The following is a 21,934-nucleotide window of genomic DNA, read 5'->3' as shown; positions in this document are numbered from 1 at the left end:
CTAGTGGAACAGTTTGAAAATCACTAGATTACATGATTATTGGCAGAGGTTTTGTAAAAAATCAAGTTTACTAGTGGGTTTGATTTTTTTTTTTTTTTTGATACTGGGAATCGAACCCAAGACCTTGCACTTGCCAAACAGGCACTTGATTAGTGGATTATTTTACACAGTGACACTTTGATTGTGGTGGCTGTGCTGGCACTTGTTTAGAGAAAGCACAGGCTGTGTTTTCTATAACTCTTCAGTTATAGTCCATTCATGATTTCTGTAATTCATGGATTTCAGCTAAGTGGTCTTCCTTCATAATTTCATTGTACCTAGAGGTTGAACATCCGTAATCTTAAAATCAGAACTCCAAAATCCAGAACATTTTGAGTGGCAGCATCATGCTCAAAACGCTTGGATTTTGGAGGATTTAGAATTTAGATTTTCAACATATGAAGTGAAACCTAAACATTAAAAATTTCCAGAAAATTCTTAATCTGAAATCATCGTCCCAGCATTTGGAATGAGAGACATCAATGTTTCAAAGTCTAACCTAAGTTTGACATTTGTGCTCCTGTTAGAGAATGTTGGGTAGAATCCCATCCTGATTTGGGCCGCGATTGGTGTCTTCAGTGATGAGCTGCTTCATTTTAAAAGTTCTCCTGTGTTTTTTTTCTTGATTATCAATGTTGCCATGTATACTGGTGGCTCCACAGCTCAAGGCCTGGTGTCTTTACACCAGATTTAAAGTGGAAGATGAGGATATATCAAGGAATAGGAGCGTTAGTTAAACCATCACAGTTTGTTGTTGTTGTTTGGCTTGGCTTGTTTGCATGGGGGATGTACATTGTGTTTTGGTTTTTGAGATAGGGTCTCTATGTAGCTGAGGCTGACTTTGAATTCACTGTGTAGTCTAGGCTGGCCTCAAACTCACAGCAATCTTTCTGCCTCAGCCTCCCAAGTGCTGGGTTTGCAGGTGTGCACTGTCACATCTGGTATCCCAGTATTTGTTTTTTGAAAGTTAAAAATATTTAACTTACACTGAGCAAGTCCTGAAATCACATGGCTGCCTTGTAGCTAATTTATCTTGACAACTCCCTAGAAATTCACTCAAATCCTCAAGTTCTTAAGATCATACTGGAGATCATCCTTTAATTATCTTTAAAGAATCTCTACTGTATTGTCACTTGCACTTGTATAGTATAGTCAGTTTTGGGTTAATTCACAGCTATTTTGAGTAGGCTCTTGGCCTACCCTCAGCTCATCTGAGAAGGCTGGAAGGGGTCTCTTTTGTGGGCTTGTCTTCCCTTTTGCACAAGTGTCCCCATATCAGTGGAACTTATGGCTTTTGTCATAGCTGTATCCAGCTCTGCTAGGTGATTAGAACTTCAGGTAGTAATGGCATCCTTGGAGGTCTGCCATTCTTGGAAGTACATGCCACTGTTTTGGTTCCTTACAGTATAATTGAGCCACTGCTTGCCTTGATTACTGACATTTTCTGTGGATAGAGTTGAGGTTGGTCTCATACTGAATTCCTGGGAAGAGTGGTGTCTTTTCTGATGCTTCACTGACCCATTCCCCTGCAGGCATCATGAAGGAGCTTCTGGTCTGTCATTTTTGTCTGGATGTCCTACCCATCAGTGTTTCACCCTTGTGATCTTTCACAGGATTTGTAAAATACTTACTTTTGAAAAATGAAGCCAAGGCTCTGGAAGAAATACCGCACTTACTAGCCTGGAGTTTTGAAAGAACAGACAGTAGTAGTGCCCACCTGAGTGATGATGTGATCTATGGACTTTGTGACGATTGATTTAACTATGATGGCTCTTAACCTAGGCGACATAGGTTGCTTGACAGTAACTTTTTTTTTCATGACATGCTCTGTTCCTTCCTTTATCTACCTAGGGAAGAAAGTTCCTACATCTACCTGACAGAACAAAGCTACAAAAAAGAAGCAATCTTCCTATACATAAAAAGACAACCTAGTGACTGTTTGAATTGACCCAAATGCAGCCAAGTTCCTGGAACTGTTCTTTGTCTATGAAGGTGTGGGTGACTTGTGTAACCTATAGCCAGCACATGTCGGGCATTGCTTCAGGAAACAAACAATAAGCCCTGATCTTGACCCTGTGAAGCTCAGAGCTTAAATCCAAAAGATTGTTTATAATACAACAGTAACAAGAAGGCAAGAAAGAATCCCATACTGGTATGTGTGAGTGAGCCTTTTGTAGTTCAGTGTTGATTATTGAAGCAGATCAGTGCAGAGGCAGGTAATAGGACTGTGGCTCCATAGAGCCTTCCTATGTAATAGCAGTTACTAGTGGATGTATAACAAGTACTCAGAACAAAACAAAGAAAACAAGTACATGTGGCTGTGGTTATCGCTGAGCCTTCCTCATTGTGGTCAGCAGCAGCATTTGACTTGACCACATGTGAGATCATTCGTAGACAAAGAACAGTTTTAGGAACTCAGCTGCATTTGGGTACATTCAAACAGTCACTAGGTTGTCCTTTTTATGTACAGGAAGGTTTTTTTTTGTTGTTGTTGTTTTTTGTAGCTTTGTTCTGTCAGGTGGATGTAGGAGTTTCTTCCCTAGGTAGATAAAAGAAGGAAACTGGGGTTATACAGTTGAAAGCTGCCTGATAAGATGTGTGTAAAAATTGTTCCTCCTCTGTGAGATCCCCGGGGTGGGGATGTAGGTAAACTGATAGTGTATAATATTTATGTGAATTAAAATCATTTTGGTTGGGCTGGGGATTTAGCTCAGTGGCACCAGCACCTGCCTGGCAAGTACAAGGTTGTGAGTTTGATCCCTGGTAACCAGAAAACAAAATCATTTCCATTGAATCATTGGTCATTTGAGAAATGCAAATTAAAGCGACATTGAGATTCTATCTCACCCCCAGAAAGAATGGCTGTCATCAAGAAATCAACCAATAACAAATGCTGGCGAGGCTGTGGGAAAAAGGAACCTTCTCCACTGTTAATGGGAATGTAGACTGGTACAACTCCACACTGTGGAAATCAGTGTGGAGATGCCTCAAAAAAGTAGGTTTGGAGGTCTCTTTCAATCCAGCTATTCTCCTGGTTATTTTCCCAGGACAGTTGAAAACGTCATACCATAGTGATATATGTGCATCTTTGTTTATAGCAGCACGGTTTGCAATAGCCATATCTTAGAAACAACGCAAATACCCGTCAACCGGGAGTGCATTTTTAAAATGTGGTATTGATGGAATTATGTGATGGAATACTACCTGGCTATAAAAAGCAATAAACTCAAGGCTTTTATAGGTAAATTGATACAACTAGAGACCATACACATAAGTGAAGTAAATCACACTCATATGTGTAAACATCATATTGTCTCACTAGTGTAAGAAACTGAAAGAGTGTAAATAAGATACAAAATTTATAATAGCTATTGTGAGAGGGAAAGGAACTGCTCAGAAGGAAAGAACAGCTGGGATGAGAGAAAGAAAAGAAGGAAGAGAAAAGAAATATATATATATATATATATATATATATACACACACACACACAAGTTAACTAAGATAATTATACCACTACTTTCTTTTATTTCATTGGAAGATATGTTTTGTGCTTGCACGCCTATATCTTGTAATCTGAACAGCTACTTGGAAGATAACAATACACAATATATTTGACCATTGTTAATTTCCTATTATCTTGTTACAAAATTACCGTTTTTATTGTGTTTTATCTTTAAAATGAAAAAATTATTTTGGTTGAAAAGATTCTGACAATTTGGTATCTGAGACTTAAGTCTGGAACTTACTGGTTCTGTTGAGTGAGGCCTTAGTCTCTACAGATCTTCCTGCATCACCTTCACCAGGCTTCATCATGATCATTGCTCTGGTGTCATCCATGGAGAGAGACTACAGTCCACAAAGAGGGGGGGAATACGTCAAATAATGGGCGTATGAGATAAATGGTAAGAACTATCAGAGGGCGAGGTAATAGTCATTTTGTTTGACATCTGGCCTTGTTGCTGCACCAGGAGTGCCTGCTTCAGCTCACATTTGGGGTGTCACTAAAAAGAAAGGAGTCACTGAAGAAAGCCAAGATAATTCCAAAGATACTTCCAGATACTTGCAAGATAATTTCAGCATTACTGTCTTTATTACTTTATGTAGTTTAGAATTAAAGTAACTTAGATTGTAACCTAAAATTAACTCCCCACTAGGTGAGGAGAAAGATTTAAATTCTAAACACATTTCAGTCAGTGCACTAAAGTAATCATCTTCAGAAGTTTTGCTTTGTAAATAAGAAAGTACCTCTTTCATCCTGATATTGATAGTCTTTATGAATTAATAGATTGTTTAGTTAAATAAATCATCCTTCCCTGTTGACATTTGTACTATTTAAAAGATTACTCAGTTATTTCTGAAGAGAAATTGTCAGTTTTTATTTGAATTCATTAAATTTAATCTGTAATTCAGCTGAAGTTTTGCTTTGTTTTTCTTAGTGTTTACTTAACACAAAACCATCACTTTCTGCTTCCTTAGTTTTGTGTGCTTACATGATTTACCTGTGTCACAGATTTATAGATATCTCTGATCTAATCTTTACTAATCTTTAAATAAAGGCCTTTTGACCAGATGGGCTTTCGAGTATGTCTGCCTAGAAATGGTGTGTAGGTTTTAAGAATTGTGCATGTATAGGTGGGTTGGGCCCCTTCTCTACTTGGTGAGAAGAAGGCAGCCTGGATAGGCAGTGCAGCCCCAGAGCCAGGGTTCCTTCTGAAAGTCTGTAGCTCTGGGGAAACGTGACTGTGAAAGGTAGAGGAATGTGTCGAGCCATTCACATGCGGAAGACTGTTCCTTACCTTGTAGGGTTCACTCAGGCATCCTAAGGATATATGATCCAAGTTGAAGCTGTATTCACTCGCACCTCAATCCCTTTCGAGCTTTCTAGTCTGAAAAGGTAGTGATTCCTATTGTTCTGCACATTTTCAAGATGGTTTCATCTTTTTAAGGAACAGTGCCTCTGTCATCAGCTTTAGAATGAGCTTGTCTGCGCCTGCAGAAGTCTTCTGGGGACTTTTATAGAAATTGGGTTAAATTTGTAATCGTGTTCAGAGAACTCGTGTCTCACTGTATTGCGTCTTCTAATCCGTGAACACAGTATTACTTCTCTTAGACCTTTGATTTCTTGGATCAGTGTTTTTGATATTCTGTATAAGTTCTCTGTGTTGTGTGTTTTATAACAATACATGGTGTGTTTAAATTTTGGATTCTACAGAAATATAGGAAGGTGTTACGTATTAAAAACTGAATTAAATCAGCGTGGTGCTGAGTGTAGATGGCCCACCTGAGGAAAGTTACCAGCATGAAAGGAGATGTGGAGAGGAAGAGTGTGGCATTGTGGGTTCTCCTAAGTGGTGGTGTTTTTTGGAGCCTTTGGCTCTCCTGCAGGAGCCTACATGGCTAGCTTCCCTGGTATGAACTGGGCCATTCTCATTGCAGGAGCTCGGGACTTTGTTGCTGAGAATGGCTGCTGTTCACTTTGGGGTGCTCTGGTCCTTATGTTGAACATCGCTTCCTGGCTCCAGAGAGGAAGATGTGTTTACTCTCCAGGAGAAGCTTGTTCGCACTGGCTTACTGACACATACTCAACTGTTCTCTTCATCGGAGCTCAGAACCTCATTGTCACTGAGGATGGCTGTGGTACTTTTCAGGGGAGCTCTGGTCCTTATTTTGAGTGTTGCTTCTCGGCTCCAGTGTAGAATCCTCAGCCTGCTGGCACAGCTCCTTCATCTCGCTGGCATAGACTTTCTAGCTTCCATCACTGACTGTTCAGCCTTCCCAGTGTAGATTTATAAAACAGACTTGCATGAGTCATTATTGTGGGCCCTAGGCCTCCAGTTGCACTCATGGGACGCATGGTCATGGGCTCTAGGTCTTCAGTTGGACTCATGCAGGACACTACTATGGGATCCAGGCCTTTACTGGGTCTTTAGTGTTGTGGACAGGTTTCCTGCTCTTTCTTGTATTTAACTCTGGGTGACCATTATACAATAATATAAATTCTGTATACTATATGTAATTGTTCTCCTTGCAACCCCGGACTACAACAGAATGTTACTAATATAGTGTTTTAATTTTGTATTTGCTTCCTCCTGAGCTTTTCAGTTCGGTTTTGTGGGCTCTTTGGGCTTCCTGAGGGACAGTATAGTCCACTGCACTGCAGGACATTCCTGTGTCTTCCTCCATCTCCTTGGATGGCCTCTAGAGGAACAGGGATGTTAAGAGCCTCATCGTTCATTTTGGGGAGCTTCCAGGCCTTCGTCTTGGTGTCTGGCCCTGGCTTTTCACAGACAGACTTCATCAAGGAGCATCGTTTCCCTCACTCCAGTGTCCCAAGGTTTTTCATCTTGAGTTCTGTAATTCCCTTTTCATATCCAGTTAGCACTGACCCTGGAGGTGAGGTTGGAGGTGATGGGATTTAGAGCCGTTCCTGGAGGCTGATGACCACCTCTGCAGTTGGAGTTACTGTGGCCAGTGTCCTTAGATAGCGCTGTGTTTTCAGAACAGTGGCTTCAGGTGCCCTTAACTGATTTCTGTGTTTTATTTCTACAATGTGCCTTCATTCTATTCAAAATGTAGTTTTGACCCTCTGTTCGAGTCTTACTTTCTGTTAAGTCTGATCATTTGGGCCGATGAATTGCAGAACTGTTAATAATTTTAGCTTTAATTTCTTTAATGTTTTAAAGAAAGTGTTCTCATCACCTTAAAAAGTCTTAACACATTTCCCAAACAAAATATCATTACCTTTTTGTCTAGTTTTAAACAATTTGATACATAAAAGTTTTGGTTCTGTTAGCCTGTAAATGTGTTTTTTTTAAACACCAAGTACATTTATTAGAAAAGAAGAAAGTTATGAAATATCCTCATATCTTTCCTGAGAAATTAAAAATAAAAGACAGAGTAAAAGCAAGAACAAATAGAAGAAAATAATAATAAATGTGTTTTCATGTTCATGAGAATTGTATTTACAGAATGATCTTCAACGACCTTTTTGCTCCTTCCCACCAGTCCTGGGCTGCCAGTCTCTCGGCCAAGGGCTGAGCATCCTCTGAGTGGCTGATGTGGTGGCTCGTTGTGAGGTGTCTGGAAGCATGGCACCATTTCCCTCCCACAAGCACTCGGGGATGTGAGTGCTGTGGATCCCAGGGTGACAACAGCAGCAGGGGTGCAGCGCTACATGGGGCAGAGCTAGAGTGAAAACCACTGACCAGAGGACATAGTTGGAATTCAGTTTTTAGAGTGTGACTCAAGCCCCTCCTCTTCCATCCCCGACAACCTTGCACTGTCTTAGCAAGGTCTTTAACCTTCCCTCAGCCTGGCAGTCCCACCTTCCCTGCCCAAGTGGTCCTCACACACCGATTGTCTTCCCATGCAGGAAAATGGGTCCTTCTGCTCTCGGCCGTGCTGCAGACATGGCCATATGTCCCGCTGCTGCAGCTCAAGCTTCCCCCAGCCCAATACGTGTCCTTACAGAGAGGCTGGACGTGGGAGCTGTGCTTCTGGACCCTTGGTCTTTTAGTTCTGGTTGTGTGGCAGAGAGGGAGTGCCACAGTTGTTCTTACAAAGTCTCACTGTGGTCTGACTTTTGTCTTCTTCTCTTCCTGTCTTATTTTGAGGTGCCCTATTACTTACGTTTTCCTGTTGTCAGGCCAACGGTGTGCTAGAGGCTAGGTATGTATTGGTCCCAGCAGACTTCTCTGGCCAGAAGTGAACCAGGTAAAGCTCCCCTTGGCTGAGGGAGGGGCACTAAATGTGAAAAGCAGAGCGCTCTTGAATAGCCAGAGCAGGGCAGGGACACACTGGTTTTTGGAAGGCAACTGTGGCTGTGGAAACATTGCTTTAACCTCTTATTGAGAGGCGCAGTGTCATGGGATCTTTGCTAGACCACCAGGGTCAAGGCTGTGGAAGTCACTGACTACCTGGTGCTCCAGATGAAAACCAGTGTTCATGTACTGACTCTACACAAAGAATGCCAACATGTGCTGCAGACATGTACTAATAAAAACTTTTAAAGTCATTTAAAAGTAAAATAATGCTGAATAACTATAAAAAAGGATAGGGCCGGCAGTATAAGCACCTGCCTGACAAGCACAAGGTCGTGAGTTCAATCCCTGGTACCAAAAAAAACCCAGAATAACTATCAAAAAACTTAGATAAATACGAATCTGTCTTTACTGGGGATCATCTATGAGAGGAAACAACAATTTATTATTTTTGGAATTATACCAGTTTGCCCATGCTATATTAATGAACAAAGTTTTAATTTTTATAAACTCTTTGTCCAAAGTAGTACCAAAGAAACATACACATATCTGTTGTATTTTAGACAGCCTTAGTTTTTTTAGGACTTCGGTATGCAACAGAAAGTTGTCTTATGTGTTCTTACAGGTAAGCGGTCCTTACCCAGCCTGCAGGCAGGCTGAGGGAGCAGGGCTGTGCGACAGCGGGGGCCCCGCGAAGACTCCAGGCTTCCCCCTCACTCACCTGCCCTTTTCACGCTGTGTGGTGTTCCTGAGACTGTCGGTTCCTGCCGCTCACTGGACTTGCTTCTTGTGTTTTGCAGAGCACTTCTGGTGAGACTGGAAGGATGTAGCCACCCAGTGGTCATGAAGGGCCTTTGTGCTGAATGTGGCCAAGATTTAACCCAGTGAGTGCCTGTGGGGGTCAGGGCCCAGCACCCTCGTGGCGTAGTGTGGGCAGGCGAGGGAAGCAGGTGGGGGGCTCTGTGCAGGCCCTGTAGCTCTGTCTTGAAGGGCAGACACCTTCCCTGCACTCACATCAGACTAGTTTCCCAAGGAGTAGTCCTTTCTGCTTTTATTCTTCCAGCTCTGGAGCCTCGCCTTCTGTGGAGTGCTCTTTTCAAGCATATCAGGACAATGCCAGAGGGTGGTTGTGGTTTGTTCTTACCCTTGAGGGGGAAGCCACAGTGGCCCCTAGAGGACCTCTTCAGGAGCTGGTGTGCCTCACCACCCAGTCGTCCTCTCCCAGGCTCCCATGGCCTAGGCCAGCTGACCATTGGCACCGAGCAGTTTCTAGCAGTGTGAGTGATTGTCTCTGGAGTGTGTGTGCATGGGGGGGGGGGGGGGCGTTTGTTTCCATGTGACTTTGCAGTTTATTTCTACGGAGAATTTTAACTGAGAGTTAGACTGAGAGTGCCTGAAATCTGACAGTGGCTGTGGCTGTGACTTCTATGCCTCTTGACTGTGAGAGTGTCTGTGAGATCAGTTTTTCATATTTTCCTGTCTTCTGACTGTGAAAGACAATCCCATAGCTGCCTGAGGAGCATACTGTGCTAACCTAGCAGTATGTGCCAACTGTAGTGCAGGTTGAAGCCCTGTCGCTCATGGTTACATGTGCCTTCTGTGTACAGTTCATCAAGTGCAGATCATTTTTCAGCTCATCTTCTTGCATTCAAAGGCTGCAGAATAAGAATGGGAAGCAGCATATGCCACTGTCCACAGCGACTGTGTCCATGGTCCACAGTGTGCCCGAGTTAATGGTGAGCTCTGAGGTGAGTAGGCACTGGGGCACTGGATTGTATAGGGAACTGGGACATCCATTTACAGTAGTAGTTTCCGAAGCATCCTGGCTTCAAGTGGATGCATGGTGTTGCTGTCCTGAGAAGTGGAAGGCTGTGTGGTTCTGTGTGGTTCTGTTCTTCCTGTTCCTTCACAAATGAGTCTGCCTACATGAGCACTTCTAAAGGCTGTGCAGCTGCCCCACTCAAGTGGAAAAAGCCTTCCTGGTGCTGTAATACCCATGAGCTAAGCCTGGGTTTCCTTGAGCCAGATTCTACCTGGAGGGAATGTGACAGGCATTTGGACACAGCATGCTTTGGAGGCGCTGGTGTACTGAGGATGTGTGCAGGACAGAACAGAGACGGTGGGAACCAGTGAGGAGTGAGGGATGGTACTCTGTGGCTGCCCAGCTGTGTGCACTGTTACTGGTGCTGGGCAAGCTGTGGCTCAAGCTGCTGTGGACAGCTAGTGGACACAGGATCCCAGGTAACATTTGCAGTGCTGCTGGTCCTGTGAACAGAGTTGGTAGATGGAGCGCCATCTAGAAAGTAGAACTTGAGTGCTATCTCAAGTACCTAGTGGGTTGGAGGGGTTTGAGGTTTGGTTTTTTTATTTTTATTTTTATTTTTTTAAAAGTCACCCTGCCAGCTCACATTTCTGTAGCTTGGGGTTTGTGTGCTATGACAAGTGTGTGGTATGCCCACCACCTAGAGACCAGGTTCTGTAACAATTCTGTAACCTTCAGAGCTGTATTTTTGTAAGTAGGAAAACATTTTTCAGTGTTAGTATAGATCAGTCTATACTAACTGATCTTATTTTTTGTAGGAAAGGCAAAACCCAGATACATACTTCTGATTTTTCTGAATTACTTTTAACAAATATAGATAAGTGTATATATAATCAAAACCAGGAAGTTTACATTAAAAAGAAAAGAGTATCCTCCATTTCTCCTACCATGGCAGAGCTAATAGCCTTTTTGTACACTTCCTTTTAGGAATATGGCAGAAGTTCTTGTGTCTGACCTAATCCAGACCAGGAATTTGTGTGTGAATAACTAAATGCCGATTAAATTGAGAAACATGATATTCACCCTGGTTTATTTTCTTTAATGAGTTCTGTCAGACCACGACCCTTGCTCTGAGGAGAGCCCTGCCCCAGGCTTCAAGTGTAAATGACCTGCTGCACTGTCTGAAACTCTCCTGAGCTCTTCACGGTAAAATGACAGGGATTGTTGCTGGCCTCTGCTCCCCCAGCAGTTGGTTTATGGCTGTCCGCTCTCCTCTCTGCTGGGCTTGTTTTCTTTGTTAATTTTGAAGCTCAGGTTTATTCAGGCAGTAATTACAATACAGGTATAGACAGACAGAACTGGCCATTGGTCAACAGAGAGAGACCCAGTTATGGTCAGCTGTGGACTTCAGGTAATGTGTTGTCAGCCACATGAGACTCTGAGAATATGAGGACCTGGTTAGGAACATGTCTGTGTCCTGTTCTCTTAGTGACATTGCGTTTTATTTTGGATCCAGATGTATGTACTTTGTTGTTTTTATTTTTTCCTTTTTAACTCTAGCAAGCTGAAAAACTGGGAAGGGAAGATCAGCAACGTCTACATCGAAACAGAAAACTAGTCCTCATGGTTGACTTGGACCAGACCCTAATCCACACGACAGAGCAGCACTGTCCACAGATGTCAAACAAAGTGAGTTGTGCCAGCTTTACCCAGGATGGCTCTCCCAGATGCCCCACATTTCCATCATTCAGTTTGAAAGTGCATTATCTTGTTTTTAAAACTGGTTCTCATTGGTCTGCTTGTGTTTGGGGGAACAGACTTGTCAGTCATACTTACGACCTCAGGACAGAGAGCACTGCATCGGGGCCACTCCAGGTGACAGCATAAATGTGCTGCCACTGTTAGCATTTGCCATGTTATAGTGACATGGCCAGGTTTTGTGTGCCAGTCCCACTGGCTGGTGACAGCAGGAAATTAAAGATTTGGAGATCAGTGAGGGCAGGGAGTGGGTGTGTCAGGAGTGTCACTGGAGGAGCAGTCTTGGGAAGATGCATTGGTTTTCTGTGTTGTGTCTCTGGATGTCTGGGTCCAGATACTTGGCTTCTGTTCAAGAGAACCTGGGCTAGAGATGAAAGTGGGAGTCTCTGGGTAGCGATTATCTAGGAAAATGTGATAGAAGGGGGCCAAAGGTGGAACCCTGTTTGGGTGCACCTAGAACTTTCCCATAGTCCAGTTGCTTTTTAGGGATAGAGCCAAGAAGTTGAGCTTCAGAAGCAGGAGTTTAATTCCTGTTACACAAACAGCTCACCTGCAGTCCTGTATTGTGTATGCCATCACTGACAAGGGCCTTGTCAGCAGTGAGTTACCACATTTAAAAAACATTAGCTGTTAAAGAGATAACATAAGAGGCTCTTATTTTAGGTCTCAGATTTTCAGAATATAAAGTATTAATACTGTTCTATGACAGAAGAGGACTGAGTCTTGTTATGGCCAGTTGTAGAGTCAGGAGCGTACTGGAAGGTGGACCACATAGCTCTGGGGGAGGGTCCATCACAGAGCTAGGGTCCTTCACCACTATAGTAATATAGGTTTGGAAAAAACAAGGGCTTAGTAAGCCAGGTAATCTTTAATTTTCAGTGGAGGTTGAGCTTGAGTTTATGGCTAGAATTCTGTCTCCACAGTGCAACTTATATTTTTAGTTACTTTATTTATTATGAGATTTGCCCAGAAATAAACTATATTTTGTGAAATGTAAGTAGTTAATAAATATTTTCATCTATTTCATCCATAGCAACTACTCTGTACTAATCGTTCTGAAGAGCACATACACTTTCTCTATGTGTATGCCAGCATGTGTTGCCTAGGTATCTTTTATGTTGTAACTTTGAAGTTTAGCATTTTAAGTTAATCTTACAGGCAGTTTGAACTAATTCTCATGCCAGGGAGGGGTAGGGGTGGTTCCAGAAAGTAACATTCTTCTGTCTACATGGAGTGGTTTAGGCATCCGCAGTCCCCCACTAATACCAGTAGTTTCCAAAGTGCTCTCCACTTTCCTTCTGTGCACATGGCTTGTGCTGCCCCACTGAGCAGAGTGCAAGGTTCAGGGTGCTCAGTGAATGCTCAGGGAAGCTGGGACACCTGCTGGCCACATGGTGAAGACATTTAATTTATCCTGAAGACCTGTGCTTGTATTGTTGAGGTTTACATTATTATTATTATTATTATTATTATTATTATTATTACTAGACTTTTTGCTGTCAAGAGTGAGAGCTGTTACTTAAATTTTATAGTCCTTAATCTTTCACCAAATAGCTTCACTACTAGTGGTGCGATTAGTTAGATCTAGTAAAAATGTACTTGGGCCTAGGTAGTTTACCTTTTTAAGTTGTAAAAAGTAAATTTTTGCTGAGATGATGATAACCAGGATTCAGTGAATCAAAGTTTAACTAAAAAAAGTAGACTTGTTTGCATATTAATCATGTGAGCTTGTTAGTATTACTAATTTCATCTGCCTACAAGAAATAATCTAGAATAGTATTTGTTTATGTGTTGTATTTGTAAGCTTGTAAAACTGTCTTAACATCAGAGTATGGTCTACCCTCATCAGCAGCTCAAGAATCACCATTAACGCATTATAAAGGAATCTTACTTCAAGCCATCTGGTGTACTCCTTGACAGGTATTTAATAACATAGTTATTATAGTTTTAAGGGGTGTTGCAGGCAGTTATAATTATTGTGAGTAGCTACTTTAGTTAAGAAGGGTAGCTATAAGTAGTTATGGTAGGTGCTTATGATTACCATGGATAGTTAACATGAGCATTTATTGCAGATGGTTGTTACCATGAGTAGTTAGCATAAGTATTTACTAGATGTAGTTGTCACAGCTCTCAGGGTAGTTGTACGTATGTTGAGTAGTTACATGGGCAGTTACTACATTTATCAGGTATAGTTACTATACGTAGTTGTAGCAGGTAGTAGGTACCATAGGCTGGCTTCTTATTAGGGTTCCTCCATGTGCATCTCTGGACTTCTGCTGTGGACTTAACAGGTCTCAGGTGCTTCCTGGGCCATGCTCCCTAGGGCCTTCTCTTCTCACTGTCATTGCCGTTCTTTACAGGGCATCTTTCACTTCCAACTGGGCCGGGGTGAACCGATGCTGCATACCCGACTGCGTCCGCACTGCAAGGACTTCTTGGAGAAGATTGCCAAACTGTACGAGCTACATGTCTTCACTTTTGGTAGCCGGCTGTATGCACACACCATTGCAGGTCAGTTTAGTGTTTAGATTGTGAGTGTCTGAGAATCGGGGCAGTAGGTTCTGTTTCCTTAAAGATGAAGGAATAATACAGAAGCTAATCCTAAGGCTGACAGTTGGCAGGAAGTCAGAAGGTGAAAAATGCAACCATTTTAGCCCTATGGGCTAATCCCTGTACTCAGGGCAAGTGCATCTGTGTGGGCCAGTTTAAAAGTTTGTCAGAACCACAGGAAAGTTCATGTTGGGATTACATGGAGAGATAAAAATTTTATATGAGTATACTTTTTTCCATAAAACAATGAGCATTATTTTTAGAAGTACTTTATTAATAATTCAAAATGACTTTGAAACCCCATGCTTGGACAAAGTGAGCAACCTCATGGCGTGGCAGGTGAAGGTTGCTTATAATGTCTTGACTGGACTTGACCACACTGTGCTGCCTTCTCTGTCCCCTTGAGGAGAAAGCCTTGTAATAGCGTGTGGTGCCCAGCAAGTGGCAGGACTGTCTGGAGCCTGAGTGTAGGGAACAGCAGGTACCACTTTCCCTCTCATCTCTGTAAATGTTGATACTACATTGCAGTGTGGTTGTAGTGCTTACGTGGACATTGCAGTATTTAAAAAGTCAAAGATCTGTACAGATTGTTGTCTTTTGTTGATGGAGAAATGAATTTCGTCTCTTTAATATTTGGTAACTTTGTAGAAAAAAATTGTATTCGACTTTTTTAAAATGGAGTTCAGATTAATAGTAACATTAAAGAGAAAGTACCCAGGTTTCACATACACCTCCATCCCTGCATATGTACTGCCTCCTTCACTATAAACAGCCCCACATAGGGTACCTTTTTTATAATTAGTGAACCTGTGTGGATACAGTGTTAATCAGAACACATAAGCAGCAAGTTGCAGTTAATTCATTGTGTAACTGAAATTTAGTGATTTTTGTTTTTTAATATTGTGACTACTGTGTAGCTGTCTAAAACATGACTGGAAAATCTAGGTAATAGGACAGTATCAGACAGGTAAACAGATAACCCCTGCTGTGGTCTAAATGCATGTGAAAACCTGAGCAGAAAGATGAGAACATTTGGTGGTATGCTTGGGAGGTTGCTCCATCCCAGGGGTTCTGTTCTTGTGAATAAAGTGGGTACATTTCTGAAAGAGACAGGAGGGAACCAGTGCCTTTCCTCCCCCATGGGATCATAGTGAAAAGGCACCTCTGGGGAGGTAACAGCCAAACAGGCTGAGATGCCCCATACGAAAATCCTGGCAGGTGTGCATCTCAAGCCCAGGCTCTTAGCCTTCTATCCTGAACCATGCCTCTCTCTAGATAGTGAATTATAGGATAATAGTGACAAAGATCCGTATCAGTAAGATGATTAAGGCAGACATCAGCAGAGTGTGATGAAGAAAACATCTCAGTTATTTAAGTTCTCTGGTGCTTTTGTTTTTAAATTTAAAATGTCATGAAAAGATTAAAATTAGAATATTACTCCTTGCTGTCAGCATATCCACATGTGTTCCTGTTCTCCTTCTTTTTCTGTGTAATCTTGCATAGTTTGTGGATGAATGTGTGTCTGTGTGGTGTATTTGCATCTATAAAGAGATGCATAGATGTATATTGGGGTCTGTTCTTGTCACATAAGATAACACTAAGGATTTATTATGCTGTCACAAACCTGTAGCAGCTCATGTTACTGTGTAATTTCCTTGAACAATTATTTTCCTCTTTCATCGTATGAAAAGCATGCATAGAATGGCACGCATGAGTGTTGGGGTGGGAGAGGTTCCACTGAATGAGTTTCTAAAATCAGTGTTGCATGCTACAGAGCTTCATTCCTGGTAAGGCTTAGTGTGATTTCATGGAAGGGTGACACCTCAGGCCCACTCCAGGTGGTCTTAACCCAGTAACATGAGTGTCCAATTCTTGGGGAGGTTGAGTGTGTCAGTGTTTTTTCTTCTTCTCCCTTGTGTTTTTTACCTAGTTCTAGTAATGCGAAAGTAGCAAGGCACGAGTTTCTTACATAGACTTTTAGATTCCTTATTCATTTTTTAGGTTATACTTAGAACAGTTTTTATGCATGTCCTAGAGTTACTCACTTCTGGTGGGCATCATTTTATTTTTTTTGATGTAAACGTGTATACCACAGGATGCGTACAGGGGAGACTCAGACTTGTTGATAATGTCTGAATAGAGGAGTTGGCTTAAGCACAGCCACATCATTGGATTTCAGCTGAGTCATACCCTGTGTCAGTCTCTGTGCCATACGGGGCAAGTGACAGTGCCTCTGTGGGGAAGGCCAAGCACCTCCATAGCCTGGAAACTGGAGGGAAGGAAGCTGGGCATTATTTACAGGTTCAGCAGAGTATCTGCACTGGTGCTGTGCATGTAGCAGGCTGTGCTGCAAGTGCTTGATTAGAGCCCTGAGATTTGCTGAGTGTCTGCCACCTCTTCAGATGTACTTGCCGCATCTCATGCTGAGCTTTGTCCATTAAAATCCAGGTATTCTAACACATGCAAAGAATATTGGTCAAACCAAGACAGTGGTATCACTAGATGTCTGCAGACCCATATACCTGTGAATATAGATGCAAAAATCTTCCCAGAATACTGATGCACCACGTCTAGCAGCACTCAGGGACTGTGCTTTATGGCTGCCCACCAGAGCTGGCGGATGCCCTCGTACACATCCAGAGGATTTGGGCCTCGGGAGACCCACTTTACAGGCTGGTGCAGACTGGCTCTGAGCCAGGTACAGATAAGAGGGACCTTCATTGCTTGGTAGAGTCAGGGTTTAAGAAGTTGAGGATTGCAGCATTTTATAGGTGGGAGAAATCATGAACATTATCTAGGTCAGATTGCTTATTTGCAGATTTGATGGTTTTCACAAAGGTGGCCACTCGGCTTCCTCTTTTATCATACCTTCAGTTTTCCAACTTCCTGTTTGCATAGAATGTGTCCTTTCAGTATAATTAGAATAGGTGTATTTAGTTCGGGGTATTTTTCATTTCTCTTATTACAGAGACTACTGTGTCACCAAATTTTTACGTCTGGCCTTGGGTGACTTCATTTTTATAGAGTAAAACCCATTTCTTCTGTAAGAGCAAGTATTGGCTGGGTGATGTGTCACACATTAGTATCCCAGCTGTGGGGAGGAGGGAGGCAGCAGGATCCCAAGTTGAAAGCCAACCTGAGCAGTTTAGCAAAATAAAGCTGAAGTTACGGCAGCACTAGAATGCGTGGCTAGCACTCAGGCACAGGGAGGAGTCCCCTGAAAGCCAGCGTGGAGAGTAGGGGTTCAGGTAGTGCAGCAGGACCTCCGTTAGAAACATAGATATCCACGTTCACTTGGGACACTGTAATAGATAGTGGGATGAGATTTAATTTTAAAATGCTGGTCTTCAGAAAGCATGAGTCATATTGCCAGTTTGGGTTTAAAAACCCAAACTGTGAATTGAGCCTGTAAACTCAGCTCTCTGGAAGGCTGAGATAGGAGGATCACAAGTTTGAGCCCAGCCTGGATAGTTTAGTGAGACTCTGTTTCAAAATAAAAAATGACAAGGGCTGGAGAATGTAGCTCAGAGAGAAGGCCTGGGTGTGGTCTCAAGCTGTGTCAACTTACTTATAAATATCTCAATGTGATCATTATTTATAGCTGAGTAGTACTCCATTGTACAAAAATACCACAACTTTTTTTATCCATTCCTCAGTTGATGGGCATTTTCGTTGTTTTCAAGAGCTTCCTATTACAAATTGTGCTGCTATAAACATGAGTGCACGTATATCACTGTGGTATGATGTTTTCAATTCTTCTGGGAATATGTCTAGAAGTAGAATAGCTGAGTCAAATGGGACTTCCAATATCAGATTTTTGAGGAACCTTTAGACTGTCCTCCACAGTGATTGCACCAGTCTACACCCCTACCAACAGTGCAGGAGAGTTTCTTTTTCCCCACAGCCTCTCCAGCATTTGTTGTTGTTGGTTTTCTTGATCCTGGCCATTCTTTCAGGAGTGAGATGGAATCTCAGTGTGGTTTTAATTTGCATTTCTCTAATGACCAATGATGCTGAACATTTTTCATGTATTTATTTGCCATTTGTATTTCTTCATCTGAGAAGTGTTTATCTCAAATGCCCATTTTTGGATTGGGTCTTTAAATTTGGGGGGTCTGATTTTTTTTAATTCGTTATATGTTTTAGACAGAAGTCCTCTGTCTGAGGGGCAGTTCACTAAGATTGTTTCCCAATTTGTGGGTTTTCTTTTCACTATGCTGGAGATTTCTTTTGACATGCAGAAACTTTTTAATCAGACATCATACCAGCTATTGATTCTGGGAAGTATTTCCCATGCAGTTTGATTCCTGTTCGTGAATTCTTTACCTACTCCTATGTCTTCAAGAATTTTACCCAATTTGTATTCCAATACATTTAGTGTTTATATTTTAATATTCAGATGTTTGATCCATTTAGATTTTAATTTAGTACATGGTGATAGGCATGGGTCTAGTTTTAGTTTTTGGCATGTGGAGAGCCAGTTTTTCCAACACCATTTATTAAAGGACTGTCCTTCCAGTGAACATGTTTGGCCCCTTTATCAAAGATAAGGTGGTTGTGTGTGTTGGTAGTTATGGTTGTGTCTTCTAATCTATTCCATTGATGTTCGGCTCTGTTTTTATTCCAGTACCATGCTGATTTTATTATAGTAGCTTTGTAGTATAACTACAAATCAGGGATTGTGATGCCTCCTGCCTTGCCTTTGCTGCTCAGATTTGCCTTTCCTGTAGTAGATCTTTTCTAGTTTCAGATGAATTTTAGGAATGATTTCTGTAGATCTTTGAGGTATGCTAGTGGTATTTTGGTTGGGATTGCATTAAATCTGTATGTCAATTTTGGGAGAATGGCCATTTTCTCAATATTTGTTGTTCTTATCCATCAACAAATAATGTTTTTCCATTTTCTGAGATCCTCTTCAATGTCTTTTTCAGGGTATTATAATTTTCCCTGGATAGATCTTTTACTACTTTTGTTAGTTGATTCCTAAGTATTTCATTTGGATGCTATTGTGAAGGGTGTGGCTTCTCTTATTTCTCTCTCAGTGATTTTGTGGTTTCTGTATAGGAATGCTATTGATTTTTGAGTGTTGATTTTGTATCCAGCTACATTACTGAATTTAGTTATTATACCTAGGAGTCTTTTGATGGAGTTTTGGGGGTCTTCAGTGTAGAGTATCATGTCATCTGAAATAATGATGGTTTAACTTCTTTTCCTATCTTTATTCCTTTTATTTCTCTCTCTTGTCTAATTGCTTTTGTTAGTATTTCAGCACTATATTGAATACGAGTGGTAATAATGCACATCCTTAAGGTTAAAGGCTTTCAGTTTTTGGCCAGTTAGTATGATGCTGACTGTTGGTTTGTCATAGATGGCTTTTATTATATTAGGGTAATATATCCCAATTTTCTGTAAAATTCTTATCATGAATAAGTATTGGACCTTATCTGAAGCTTTTTCTGCATCCTTAGAAATAATCATGTGATTCTTATTTTTGGCTGTGTTGATACAGTAGATTACATTTATTGATTTATGTATGTTGAACCATCCTTGCATGCCTGGGATGAATCCCACTTGGTCATGGTGTATAATCTTCTTAATGATTTGCTGCATTCTGTTTGCCAATATTTTATTGAGAATTTTTGCATATGTGTTCATTAGGGAGATTGGCCTGTAGTTCTCTTTTTTTGGTTGGGTCTTTCTTTGGTTTTGGTATTAGAGTAATACTTGCTTCCAGGAATGAGTTAAGAATTGCTTCCCTTTCAGTTTCATTGAAAAGTTTGAGGAGTGTCAGCATCAAGTCTTCTTTGAATATCTTGTAGAATTACACAGTAAATCCATCTGGACCTGGGCTTTTCTTTGTGGTGAGGATTTAATTACATTTTCAATTTCATTAATTGAAATTGGGTTATTCAGGAATTTTACGTCGTCTTGATCCAGCTTTGGTAATTCATATGTTTCTAGGAATCTGTCCATTTCTTCTGTTTTCAAACCTGTAAGAGTAGATGTTTTAAAACAAGTGTTGATGATCTTCTGTATTCCCACAGGGTCTGTGGTGATTTCACCTTTTTCATTCCTTATTGCATGAATTTGAGTTTTTCCTTTTTTAATAAGGTTGGCTAGAGCCTGTCAATTTTACTTATTCTTTCAAAGAACCAACTCTTTGATTCATTGATTCTTTGTGTTGTTTCTTAATCTCTATTGCATTGATTTCTGCTCTGATCTTTATAATTTTCTCCCTTCTTTTGGCTTTCGGCTTGACTTGCTTTTATTTTTCTAAATGTTTGAGGTGTAGCATCAGGTTGCTTATTTGTGTTGGTTCTGTTTTCCTGATGTGAGAATTCACGGCAATAAATTTTCCTCTGAGAACTGCTCTCATTGCACCCCACAGATTCTGATAAGTTGTATTTATATTTTCATTTGCTTGTAGATACTGTTTAATTTCTTCGTTAATTTCCTCTGTGCCCCACTGATTGCTCAGGAGTGTATTACTCAATTTCCATGTGTTTATGGGGTTTTTGCAGTTCTTTTGTCATTAATTTCTAGTTTCATGGCGCTATGATCCAGTAACATGCATGCAATAATTTCAGTTCTTTTGCATTTACTTAAGCATGTTCTGTAGGCTAGTATGTGGTCTGTTTTGAGAATGTCACATGTGATGCTGAGAAGAATGTATATTCTGATGTTGTTGGATGGAACATTCAGTATATGTCCACCACGTCCATTTGTTCATAGTTTTGATTCAGTTTTGTGATTTTTTTTTTGTTGTTGTTGATTTTCTGTCTAGTTGATCTGTCTCTTTGTGCCAATGGCGTGTTACGGTCTCCTCTTATAATTGTGTTATTGCATATTTGATTTTTCGTTTCTGTTAATATTTGTTTTATATAGTTGGAGGCTCCTGAATTTGGTGCATATATATTGAAGATTGTTATCTCTTCTTGAACTTTTCTGCTAAACAACCGTCTTTATCTCTTTTGATCATTCTTGGTTTGAAGTTCACATTATCTGCAAACAGAATAGCTACCTCTCCTTTTGGGGGGTTCCTGTTGCATGAAGTATTGTTTTCTGTCCTTTGACTTTCAGTCTGTGAGTTTCCTCTTGGGTTAGATGGGTTTCTTGTATACAATGTATGGTTAGATGTTGTTTCTTGTTCCATTCTGCCAATCTGTTTCTGTTAATTGCTAAATTGAGGCCATTTACATTAATGGTTATAACTGATATATGTTGGTTTATTTTTGACATAATCTTTCTGCTATTGATTCTTTACCTTTCCACTCTGCTTAATTCTTTGCCTTGTTTAGTGCTTTTTACCTATGTCTATTTAGAATGTCTTTCAGTGTTCTTCACAGGGTTGGTTGTGGTTATGAAGTTCTTCAGCTGTTTTTTGTTGTATACATTATTTCTCCATCCATTTTGAAGGGCAGTTTTTCAGGGTACATCAGTCTTGGTTGGAAGTCATTTTCCTTTAGTATCTGAAATACTTCACTCCATGCTCTTCTTGACTTCATTATTTGTGTTGAGAAGTCTACTGTGATTCTGATAGGCTTTATAGGTGATCTGTCTCTTTGCTCTAGCAGCTTTTAATATTCGTTTCTTATGCTGGATTTCTGGGATGGTGATTATTATATGTCTGGGTGTAGTTTTATTCTGTGTATGGCTATTTGTAGTTCTATATGCTTCACTTGTCTGTGTTCTAGTTTCCATTCTCATGTTTGGGAAATTTTCAGCTGTTACTTCTATAAATAACCTCACGGTATCATTTGTGTTGTCCCCTTCTTTTTGGTTTATACCTATCCATCTTCTGTTTTTCTTCCTTTGCATCATCTTCAGCTGTTGATTTGTTATTTCCTGATTCCTTGATATTTTTAAAAGATCTTCCCTCTTCATTAGCTGCAATCTTGTCTTCAAGATCTGAAAGTCTATCTTCACTTTCATTGAGGCAGTTTTGCCAACTTTCAGTGGAATTTTTGATTTCCTTTGTATCTCTTTGAATTTGTTTCATGCATTCTGTTTGTTTCTTATATTGCTCATTCAGGGTTTCCATCTTTTTGCATTATTCTTCTAATTT

At 40.9% G+C, this 21,934-nt stretch overlaps 1 protein-coding gene across 3 annotated transcripts in view; it reads left to right on the top strand.

The window, feature by feature from the left end:
* Ctdp1 (CTD phosphatase subunit 1) overlaps positions 1–21,934 on the top strand; it is an 85,222-nt gene that overhangs the window by 2,234 nt on the left and 61,054 nt on the right. For all 3 annotated transcript variants that reach the window (XM_005000691.4, XM_003463330.5, XM_013145194.3), the window contains exons 2-5: positions 8,600–8,683; positions 9,454–9,547; positions 11,122–11,250; positions 13,680–13,830. In XM_005000691.4, the coding sequence (XP_005000748.1) occupies positions 8,600–8,683; positions 9,454–9,547; positions 11,122–11,250; positions 13,680–13,830 (458 nt within the window). The remainder of the gene's footprint in view (positions 1–8,599; positions 8,684–9,453; positions 9,548–11,121; positions 11,251–13,679; positions 13,831–21,934) is intronic.

This window comes from Cavia porcellus, unplaced genomic scaffold (genome assembly GCF_034190915.1).
Source record: "Cavia porcellus strain 051 isolate PalLab524CR breed Dunkin Hartley unplaced genomic scaffold, mCavPor4.1 scaffold_20, whole genome shotgun sequence".
Lineage (NCBI taxonomy): Eukaryota > Metazoa > Chordata > Mammalia > Rodentia > Caviidae > Cavia > Cavia porcellus.
Note: the sequence above shows the minus strand (reverse complement) of the source record. Positions and strands in the feature narration are given on the sequence as shown.